The sequence below is a fragment of the Eptatretus burgeri genome, chromosome 8 (genome assembly GCF_056783735.1).
Source record: "Eptatretus burgeri isolate ZD-2024b chromosome 8, Ebu_testis_v1, whole genome shotgun sequence".
Classification (NCBI taxonomy): Eukaryota; Metazoa; Chordata; class Myxini; order Myxiniformes; family Myxinidae; genus Eptatretus; species Eptatretus burgeri.
In genome coordinates this window covers 28,187,098-28,198,988 of record NC_140968.1, presented here as the reverse complement: position 1 = coordinate 28,198,988, position 11,891 = coordinate 28,187,098, and the positions used below count along the sequence as shown (strand labels likewise).

At 40.8% G+C, this 11,891-nt stretch overlaps 1 protein-coding gene across 2 annotated transcripts in view; it reads left to right on the top strand.

Moving 5' to 3' along the window:
- Window positions 1-568: 568 nt before the first annotated feature.
- Window positions 569-11,891, top strand: part of LOC147021399 (uncharacterized) — a 71,585-nt gene continuing 60,262 nt past the window's right edge. The window contains exons 1-3 of one of the 2 annotated variants that reach the window (XM_085891317.1): window positions 569-705; window positions 947-1,427; window positions 1,987-2,438. In XM_085891317.1, coding sequence (XP_085747443.1) covers window positions 703-705; window positions 947-1,427; window positions 1,987-2,438 — 936 coding nt within the window. In that variant the 5' untranslated portion in view covers window positions 569-702. The other variant, XM_085891318.1, reaches the window with a different exon arrangement.

The following is an 11,891-nucleotide window of genomic DNA, read 5'->3' as shown; positions in this document are numbered from 1 at the left end:
ACTCATGACCCTAACCACGAAGCTAAGATCCCAAGCCAGCCACTCTTAATCACTAAGCCAACAAGCTAGACCACTTGGAGGTGAACATCCGTACCTCACGTGATTACTTAGTGGAGTAATATAAAGCAGATTAGTTACTTGTTTAAATTATCACTTGCAAAAGGTGAGAAAAGGCAACACTTTCAAAAACCATCATGAGCAGATTCTTCAAACGGATTTCTGAAACCATTTGTCATAATAAGCCTGAATCATGAGTTTGAATTCCAGTTCAGGTGGACGTCTCTCCGCCCCACACCTTGTGTGTATGTCTGACATATATATAAATAAATATATATATATATATATATATATATATATATATATATATATATATATGTACTTCATCTCCGTTACCTCCATCCTTTTCAAACCTCTCTCTGCTTTCCTCCATCTTTCACCCCCCACTCCCTGTTTTAGAATGTGTCGTGTGTTATGATAGTTCAACCAGTCCCTGCAAGAATGACAATGAAGTTGTTTGTTCTAATCCCGAAGGCAAAGTCAGCACAGTTCAACACATGATCCCACAGGACAATGGCAGGAAATCAAAAGTGACCTTCCTGCCACAAACAGGCGAGGGGATCCAACGCAAGACAACGTCTGCATCTCCATGAGGCTGCAGGACATCGGAGCAGCAGTCGTGCGACACCGTGGCGGAGTGTGCAAATGGTAAGAAACGTGTCCATGCTTTTTGCTTCTAAGTAACCCGTTTGCCATAAAATGCTCTTTTCCTCCTTTTGAAGATAAATTGCAGTGTCAGAGCAACCCGACAGGCCTAAAATAAGGTGAACGATGCATGATTTATGTCTGTAATAGCACATGAGCTCCGGTGTTTTCTTCCATACGGCAATGCCAACTGTTACATGATCAATGATGAATGGGCTCAGCCTTCGTTCACTTGTCTTTGCAGCTTGCCATGCCCTCCCTACGACTGATTCTCATGATTTTGGCCTCCATCAGCGAACGACGTGCCTCCTCATCGCAAGCCTCACCCCCAACAGCCGTTGCTGTTTCTGCCACCTCATCGGGGACCATGGTCGACACTCCCTGTCTCGCGAACTGCCTCTTCTATACCGATCAGCTAAGGATCACGTGCCCCATCCAATCAAAGGTTCCACTTCCTGGTACTCAGCTGCTTCAACCGAACCAGAACCTACTGTGGAGTCACCCAGCGCTGGCATTGGAACACCAAAAGAACATGACATCTTTGCACCTCAGGGGATGCGGCCATACAAACTTCCAGGCAGCTGCCTTCCAAGGGCTTGAAAGTTTACTCTACCTCTACATGAACAACTTGAGTTTGGGGAACCTGCGAGATGGCATCTTTGATGGAATGGAACATCTTTCCTTTCTAGATCTTGACAACAACCGCATTGCCAACATTAGCCCTGGTATGGATGTGTTAGATAATGGATGCTGTAAAATGACAGAGTTCAATCATGAAAAAGACTGGCAGGATGGCCCGTTAGTACGCACACTCACCTCGGAACTGTCTTTAGCCTGGGTTTGAATCCCGACCCAGCTATAAACTGTCGTCCTCATGTTTCACATGCAGGCCGAGGCATCGCTGCGTGTGCCGTCCTTCAAAAGGACGTCAAGCTGGGTTTCCCTTCTAGCTTCTCGCAGCAGTAGTCGATGGACGTTAAAGGTCCCAGGGCCATGTCTTTCAAGACGATTAGCTAGGTTATTGCCGGCACCCTGAACGAAATTACGAGTTCCTGTCCAAACTCTCTTGTCATCCCTCACTTGGTAATCATGGTGAGGTTGAACTGGCACCACGGTGGTTTTGAATGTAAAAAAAAAATCTCCTGTTTCCTCCAGGACAAATGATACTGTGATTGAGTTTACTATTAACTAAACTTTCTGTTTTACCAAGGAGTTTGAGTGTCCTCTTTCTCCTTTCCATTTAACATCTCTTCCCTTCCTCTTTTATCCAACCTTCCGTCATAGGAACCTTTTTACCTTTGAAGAACCTAGCTGGACTTCATCTTCGAGACAATCTTCTCACAAACCTGCATGACAACATGTTCCAGGGGCTTTCTCGATTGCGCTGGCTTTACCTGAATCGCAACCGTATTTCACAGATCTCCGAGAATGCCTTCCGAGCACCGTCAAAGCTGCGACGTCTTTACCTGCAGGGGAACAGTCTTACAAGCGTTCCGTCAAACGCAATCAACATCTTGAAGCTCAGTATTCTCAATCTGGGCTCCAACCATATCCACAACATCTCCAATGTTGATTTTAAGAAGTTGCGTTTCCTCAGAGAGTTAAAGCTTGGCGGAACAGAGTTGGTGAATGTGAGTCCCAACTCTTTTGCTTCTCTGAAACGCCTGAGGACACTTGACCTTTCCAATAACAACTTGAGCACGCTGCCGTCCCTCAGCCTACTTCCAGCCCTTCAGGTACTCCTAAATGTTGTGTCATTTACTTCTCAATCAATAAATTAATTCATTAATTTGTTTGAAACATTTGCCACTTACACGTTCACCAGGTTACTGATTTCATTACTAATTGATACAGGTAGAGGACATCTATGGTCATTAGCTCCAAGGATTTCTGATCTACTTTGGATATTTTTCCCTCATTTCTGACGGTGTTCCCGCATAACGGGAAGGTTTATAAACCTCTTTGTTGGAAATGGCTGATACTAGTTTGGCGTCCATCAAAACCCTCCATGAAGGATGGTCTTGCTCATCTTTTTAAGCATGTTGCTATCTCTATGGTAACAGCTGACGCATGGTGCTAATCAGTGGAGTGCTCCACCATCTGGGTCTATGATAATGAAAGACCAACAATTCTTATTGATTCACTTTTGTGCAGATTCGAGTGAGAGTTGGCATGAAATGTAATGTGCTATAAACAATGTTCTTATTGCTGGAGTGGAGACTGGAGAGGTGACAGAAGTTCCAGAACACGTCATCAGGACTTTATTAGGGTACCCTGTCAGTACAGGGTACCCTATTGTTTTTCTTCTGTTTATTATTATTACGCATTATACATTATTATTTTTCCACCGGCATTTTGCACCTTTTTTCGCTTTAAAAATCACTTTCTCTGGGACACTAAGTCCGATCGACAGGAAATTTTCACCATAGTATGTATCTTTTTTGATAGCACAATCACGTTATAATTATGACGTCATTGGTCACGTGGTACGGTCGCCATCTTGAAAAAAGCGATAAACTTTGGACATCTGTATCTCGGAAACCGTGCAATGGAAAAATTTTTCGTTTGATACATTTTACTAAGCTCCCTATCGGGAACACGTGTGATTTTTCGTGACGTCATAGGTGAAGCGATATACCGGTGAAAATTCGTCAAGTAGAACGCTGTATAGGAAAAATATGAAAAATTTTGAGCATCATCTACGCCTAAAATCACCAACGAAAATGTTTTTCTTGACATCATCGATGACGTATTTCGGCCGCCATATTGTTTTTTAGTGTTTTTTTTTTTTAATCTTCTTCTCCAGGACGGCTGTGCAGATTGAGGCGAACCTTTACAGGCACATTCCCCCTGAGGTCCTCTTTCAAGTTTGTTAATTTGTTGTTGATACGTCACATGGTTTGGCTGCCATCTTGAAAAAACCCTAAAACATTCAAACATCTTCTCCAGAAGCGCTGGTCCAATGAAGGCGAGATTTCAGAACTATATTCGTGACATGTATGCGATGCAAGTTTGTTAATTTCGAAGTGATAGGTCACATGGTTTGGCCGCCATGTTGGATTTAAGAAAAATATTAAATAATGTTTTCTCTGGAATTTCATAAGCCATCGAAGCGAAAATTTGCAAGTGCCTTCCTCCCTCAACTCTGCATACATGGTAAAAAAATTTTTACCTCAGAAGTCACATGGTTTGGTGGCCATCTTGGATAGAAAAATAGACCTTATCCGATTTACACGAAACTTCACACACTTGTTCGGGTCGACGATGGAAAGCAGAATTTAAACTTATGATATCATAGGTCACAAGGTTCGGCAGCCATCTTGGATTGAAAATGAATAAATTTTAAAAATCTTCTTCTCCAGAAGGGCAAGACAGATTAAGACGAAACTTCACACATATATTCCCCATGAGGTCCTTTCTCAAGTTTGTTCATTTCTTCTTGATCGGCCACATGGTTTGGCGGCCATCTTGAAAAAACCCTAAAACCTTCAAACATCTTCTTCTCCAGAAGTGCTGGTCCGAGGAAGGGGAGATTTCAGAACTATATTCGGGACAGGTAGGCGATATAAGTTTGTTAATTTCGAATTGATAAGTCACACGGTTTGGCCGCCATGTTGGATTTAAGAAAAATATTAAATAATGTTTTCTCTGGAACCGCTTAACCTAACGAATCGAAAATTTGCAATTATCATCCACCATCGTGTATGCACGCATGGTAAAAATTATGACGTCACAGGTCACATGGTTTGGCGGCCATCTTGGACAGAAAAACGCACCTTTACCGATTAACACGAAACTTCACAAACGTGTTCCAATACCCAGTTGGAAGCAGAATGTAAATTTGTGATGTCATAGGTCACATGGTTCGTCAGCCATCTTGGATTGAAAAATAATATCTTAAAACGTCTTTTTCTCTGAAACGACTGAACAGATCCAGGCGAAACTCCACCACTATGACCGCCTCTCCATGACGAATAAAAGTGCTCACCCCCTTATGAGGTACGACGCAACGTTTGGCAGCCATAGTGGATTGAAGGAAAAATATTAATTAATGTTTACTCTGGAACTACTGCATCAATAAATGTGAAACATCACCTTTATGGTGGAACAGTCATGCGGAATGAGGGTTTGAAATTTCAACGGGATCGTGCCCAGGGTTTGGCAGCCATGTTGGTTTTAAGAAAAATATTAAATAATGTTTTCTCTGGAACTGCTTAACCTTGGGAAGCGAAAATTTGCACTTATCGTCTGCGATCGTGTTTGCACATGTGGTGAAAATTATGACATCACAAGTCACATCGTTTGGCCGCCATCTTGAATTGAAGGATAAATATTAATTAATGTTTACTCTGCAACCGCTGCTTCTATATATATGAAACTTCACATTTGTAATTTAGCCGACATGTGAAACAAACGTTTAAATTTTTAACGTGATCGGTCATGCAGTTTGGGAGACCGAATTATTTAATTATTTGAATCTGTTCGTCAGTCATAAGGAAATTGAACGCTTTGTGCTGCCCGGTTCGTAACTCGTCTGTTCCACGCTGTCTCGAAGCAGGCCTATGTTTGTATCACCATTAAATAATGTTTTCTCTGGCACCGCTTTTCCGATAAATGCGAAACTTTGCGACTATGATTTAAGTCTCATGTTGTATCAGTTGTGTCAAAGGCGGACGGACTGGGTACCCGGTCATCACTGCCAGCAGTTATAAAGTGGCAGTTCTAGTTAGGGTACCCTGTCAGTACAGGGTACCCTATTGTTTTTCTTCTGTTTATTATTATTACGCATTATACATTATTATTTTTCCGCCGGCATTTTGCACCCTTTTTCGCTTTAAAAATCATTTTCTCTGGGACACTAAGTCCGATCGACAGGAAATTTTCACCATAGTATGTATCTTTTTTGATAGCACAATCACGTTATAATTATGACGTCATTGGTCACGTGGTACGGTCGCCATCTTGAAAAAAGCGATAAATTTTGGACATCTGTATCTCGGAAACCGTGCAATGGAAAAAATTTTCGTTTGATATATTTTACTAAGCTCCCTATCCCGAACACGTGTGATTTTTCGTGACGTCATAAGTGAAGCGATATACCGGTGAAAATTCGTCAGGTAGAACGCTGTATAGGAAAATATGAAAAATTTTGAGCATCATCTACGCCTAAAATCACCAACGAAAATGTTTTTCTTGACATCATCGATGACGTATTTCGGCCGCCATCTTGTTTTTTATTGTTTTTTTTTTTTTAATCTTCTTCTCCAGAACGGCTGTGCAGATTCAGGCGAACCTTTACAGGCACATTCCCCCTGAGGTCCTCTTTCAAGTTTGTTAATTTGTTGTTGATACGTCACATGGTTTGGCTGCCATCTTGAAAAAACCCTAAAACATTCAAACATCTTCTTCTCCAGAAGCACTGGTCCAATGAAGGCGAGATTTCAGAACTATATTCGTGACATGTATGCGATGCAAGTTTGTTAATTTCGAAGTGATAGGTCACATGGTTTGGCCGCCATGTTGGATTTAAGAAAAATATTAAATAATGTTTTCTCTGGAATTTCATAAGCCATCGAAGCGAAAATTTGCAAGTGCCTTCCTCCCTCAACTCTGCATACATGGTAAAAAAATTTTTTACCTCAGAAGTCACATGGTTTGGTGGCCATCTTGGATAGAAAAATAGACCTTATCCGATTTACACGAAACTTCACACACTTGTTCGGGTCGACGATGGAAAGCAGAATTTAAACTTATGATATCATAGGTCACAAGGTTAGGCAGCCATCTTGGATTGAAAATGAATAAATTTTAAAAATCTTCTTCTCCAGAAGGGCAAGACAGATTAAGACGAAACTTCACTCATATATTCCCCATGAGGTCCTTTCTCAAGTTTGTTCATTTCTTCTTGATCGGCCACATGGTTTGGCGGCCATCTTGAAAAAACCCTAAAACCTTCAAACATCTTCTTCTCCAGAAGTGCTGGACCGAGGAAGGGGAGATTTCAGAACTATATTCGGGACAGGTAGGCGATATAAGTTTGTTAATTTCGAATTGATAAGTCACACGGTTTGCCCGCCATGTTGGATTTAAGAAAAATATTAAATAATGTTTTCTCTGGAACCGCTTAACCTAACGAATCGAAAATTTGCAATTATCATCCACCATCGTGTATGCACGCATGGTAAAAATTATGACGTCACAGGTCACATGGTTTGGCGGCCATCTTGGACAGAAAAACGCACCTTTACCGATTAACACGAAACTTCACAAACGTGTTCCAATACCCAGTTGGAAGCAGAATATAAATTTGTGATGTCATAGGTCACATGGTTCGTCAGCCATCTTGGATTGAAAAATAATATCTTAAAACGTCTTTTTCTCTGAAACGACTGAACAGATCCAGGCGAAACTCCACCACTATGACCGCCTCTCCATGACGAATAAAAGTTCTCACCCCCTTATGAGGTACGACGCAACGTTTGGCAGCCATAGTGGATTGAAGGAAAAATATTAATTAATGTTTACTCTGGAACTACTGCATCAATAAATGTGAAACATCACCTTTATGGTGGAACAGTCAGGCGGAATGAGGGTTTGAAATTTCAACGGGAACGTGCCCAGGGTTTGGCAGCCATGTTGGTTTTAAGAAAAATATTAAATAATGTTTTCTCTGGAACTGCTTAACCTTGGGAAGCGAAAATTTGCACTTATCGTCTGCGATCGTGTTTGCACATGTGGTGAAAATTATGACATCACAAGTCACATCGTTTGGCCGCCATCTTGAATTGAAGGATAAATATTAATTAATGTTTACTCTGGAACCGCTGCTTCTATATATACGAAACTTCACATTTGTAATTTAGCCGACATGCGAAACAAACGTTTAAATTTTTAACGTGATCGGTCATGCAGTTTGGGAGACAGAATTATTTAATTATTTGAATCTGTTCGCCAGTCATAAGGAAATTGAACGCTTTGTGTTGCCCGGTTCGTAACTCGTCTGTTCCACGCCGTCTCGAAGCAGGCCTATGTTTGTATCACCATTAAATAATGTTTTCTCTGGCACCGCTTTTCCGATAAATGCGAAACTTTGCGACAATGATTTAAGTCTCATGTTGTATCAGTTGTGTCAAAGGCGGACGGACTGGGTACCCGGTCATCACTGCCAGCAGTTATAAAGTGGCAGTTCTAGTTAGGGTACCCTGTCAGCACAGGGTACCCTATTGTTTTTCTTCTGTTTATTATTATTACGCATTATACATTATTATTTTTCCGCCGGCATTTTGCACCCTTTTTCGCTTTAAAAATCATTTTCTCTGGGACACTAAGTCCGATCGACAGCAAATTTTCACCATGGTATGTCTCTTTTTTGATAGCACAATCGCGTTATAATTATGACGTCATTGGTCACGTGGTACGGTCGCCATCTTGAAAAAAGCGATAAACTTTGGACATCTGTATCTCGGAAACCGTGCAATGGAAAAAATTTTCGTTTGATACATTTTACTAAGCTCCCTATCCCGAACACGTGTGATTTTTCGTGACGTCATAAGTGAAGCGATATACCGGTGAAAATTCGTCAGGTAGAACGCTGTGAAGGAAAAATATGAAAAATTTTGAGCATCATCTACGCCTAAAATCACCAACGAAAATGTTTTTCTTGACATCATCGATGACGTATTTCGGCCGCCATCTTGTTTTTTAGTGTTTTTTTTTTTTAATCTTCTTCTCCAGAACGGCTGTGCAGATTGAGGCGAACCTTTACAGGCACATTCCCCCTGAGGTCCTCTTTCAAGTTTGTTAATTTGTTGTTGATACGTCACATGGTTTGGCTGCCATCTTGAAAAAACCCTAAAACATTCAAACATCTTCTTCTCCAGAAGCACTGGTCCAATGAAGGCGAGATTTCAGAACTATATTCGTGACATGTATGCGATGCAAGTTTGTTAATTTCGAAGTGATAGGTCACATGGTTTGGCCGCCATGTTGGATTTAAGAAAAATATTAAATAATGTTTTCTCTGGAATTTCATAAGCCATCGAAGCGAAAATTTGCAAGTGCCTTCCTCCCTCAACTCTGCATACATGGTAAAAAATTTTTTACCTCAGAAGTCACATGGTTTGGTGGCCATCTTGGATAGAAAAATAGACCTTATCCGATTTACACGAAATTCACGCACTTGTTCGGGTCGACGATGGAAAGCAGAATTTAAACTTATGATATCATAGGTCACAAGGTTCGGCAGCCATCTTGGATTGAAAATGAAAAAATTTTAAAAATCTTCTTCTCCAGAAGGGCAAGACAGATTAAGACGAAACTTCACACATATATTCCCCATGAGGTCCTTTCTCAAGTTTGTTCATTTCTTCTTGATCGGCCACATGGTTTGGCGGCCATCTTGAAAAAACCCTAAAACCTTCAAACATCTTCTTCTCCAGAAGTGCTGGTCCAAGGAAGGGGAGATTTCAGAACTATATTCGGGACAGGTAGGCGATATAAGTTTGTTAATTTCGAATTGATAAGTCACACGGTTTGGCCGCCATGTTGGATTTAAGAAAAATATTAAATAATGTTTTCTCTGGAACCGCTTAACCTAACGAATCGAAAATTTGCAATTATCATCCACCATCGTGTATGCACGCATGGTAAAAATTATGACATCACAGGTCACATGGTTTGGCGGCCATCTTGGACAGAAAAACGCACCTTTACCGATTAACACGAAACTTCACAAACGTGTTCCAATACCCAGTTGGAAGCAGAATATAAATTTGTGATGTCATAGGTCACATGGTTCGTCAGCCATCTTGGATTGAAAAATAATATCTTAAAACGTCTTTTTCTCTGAAACGACTGAACAGATCCAGGCGAAACTCCACCACTATGACCGCCTCTCCATGACGAATAAAAGTTCTCACCCCCTTATGAGGTACGACGCAACGTTTGGCAGCCATAGTGGATTGAAGGAAAAATATTAATTAATGTTTACTCTGGAACTACTGCATCAATAAATGTGAAACATCACCTTTATGGTGGAACAGTCAGGCGGAATGAGGGTTTGAAATTTCAACGGGAACGTGCCCAGGGTTTGGCAGCCATGTTGGTTTTAAGAAAAATATTAAATAATGTTTTCTCTGGAACTGCTTAACCTTGGGAAGCGAAAATTTGCACTTATCGTCTGCGATCGTGTTTGCACATGTGGTGAAAATTATGACATCACAAGTCACATCGTTTGGCCGCCATCTTGAATTGAAGGATAAATATTAATTAATGTTTACTCTGGAACCGCTGCTTCTATATAAACGAAACTTCAGATTTGTAATTTAGCCGACATGCGAAACAAACGTTTAAATTTTTAACGTGATCGGTCATGCAGTTTGGGAGACAGAATTATTTAATTATTTGAATCTGTTCGCCAGTCATAAGGAAATTGAACGCTTTGTGCTGCCCGGTTCGTAACTCGTCTGTTCCACGCCGTCTCGAAGCAGGCCTATGTTTGTATCACCATTAAATAATGTTTTCTCTGGCACCGCTTTTCCGATAAATGCGAAACTTTGCGACTATGATTTAAGTCTCATGTTGTATCAGTTGTGTCAAAGGCGGACGGACTGGGTACCCGGTCATCACTGCCAGCAGTTATAAAGTGGCAGTTCTAGTTAGGGTACCCTGTCAGCACAGGGTACCCTATTGTTTTTCTTCTGTTTATTATTATTACGCATTATACATTATTATTTTTCCGCCGGCATTTTGCACCCTTTTTCGCTTTAAAAATCATTTTCTCTGGGACACTAAGTCCGATCGACAGCAAATTTTCACCATGGTATGTATCTTTTTTGATAGCACAATCGCGTTATAATTATGACGTCATTGGTCACGTGGTACGGTCGCCATCTTGAAAAAAGCGATAAACTTTGGACATCTGTATCTCGGAAACCGTGCAATGGAAAAAATTTTCGTTTGATACATTTTACTAAGCTCCCTATCCCGAACACGTGTGATTTTTCGTGACGTCATAAGTGAAGCGATATACCGGTGAAAATTCGTCAGGTAGAACGCTGTGAAGGAAAAATATGAAAAATTTTGAGCATCATCGACGCCTAAAATCACCAACGAAAATGTTTTTCTTGACATCATCGATGACGTATTTCGGCCGCCATCTTGTTTTTTAGTGTTTTTTTTTTTAATCTTCTTCTCCAGAACGGCTGTGCAGATTGAGGCGAACCTTTACAGGCACATTCCCCCTGAGGTCCTCTTTCAAGTTTGTTAATTTGTTGTTGATACGTCACATGGTTTGGCTGCCATCTTGAAAAAACCCTAAAACATTCAAACATCTTCTTCTCCAGAAGCACTGGTCCAATGAAGGCGAGATTTCAGAACTATATTCGTGACATGTATGCGATGCAAGTTTGTTAATTTCGAAGTGATAGGTCACATGGTTTGGCCGCCATGTTGGATTTAAGAAAAATATTAAATAATGTTTTCTCTGGAATTTCATAAGCCATCGAAGCGAAAATTTGCAAGTGCCTTCCTCCCTCAACTCTGCATACATGGTAAAAATTTTTTTACCTCAGAAGTCACATGGTTGGTGGCCATCTTGCATCGAAAAATAGACCTTATCCGATTTACACGAAACTTCACACACTTGTTCGGGTCGACGATGGAAAGCAGAATTTAAACTTATGATATCATAGGTCACAAGGTTCGGCAGCCATCTTGGATTGAAAATGAAAAAATTTTAAAAATCTTCTTCTCCAGAAGGGCAAGACAGATTAAGACGAAACTTCACACATATATTCCCCATGAGGTCCTTTCTCAAGTTTGTTCATTTCTTCTTGATCGGCCACATGGTTTGGCGGCCATCTTGAAAAAACCCGAAAACTTTCAAACATCTTCTTCTCCAGAAGTGCTGGTCCGAGGAAGGGGAGATTTCAGAACTATATTCGGGACAGGTAGGCGATATAAGTTTGTTAATTTCGAATTGATAAGTCACACGGTTTGGCCGCCATGTTGGATTTAAGAAAAATATTAAATAATGTTTTCTCTGGAGCCGCTTAACCTAACGAATCGAAAATTTGCAATTATCATCCACCATCGTGTATGCATGCATGGTAAAAATTATGACGTCACAGGTCACATGGTTTGGCGGCCATCTTGGACAGAAAAACGCACCTTTACCGATTAACACGAAA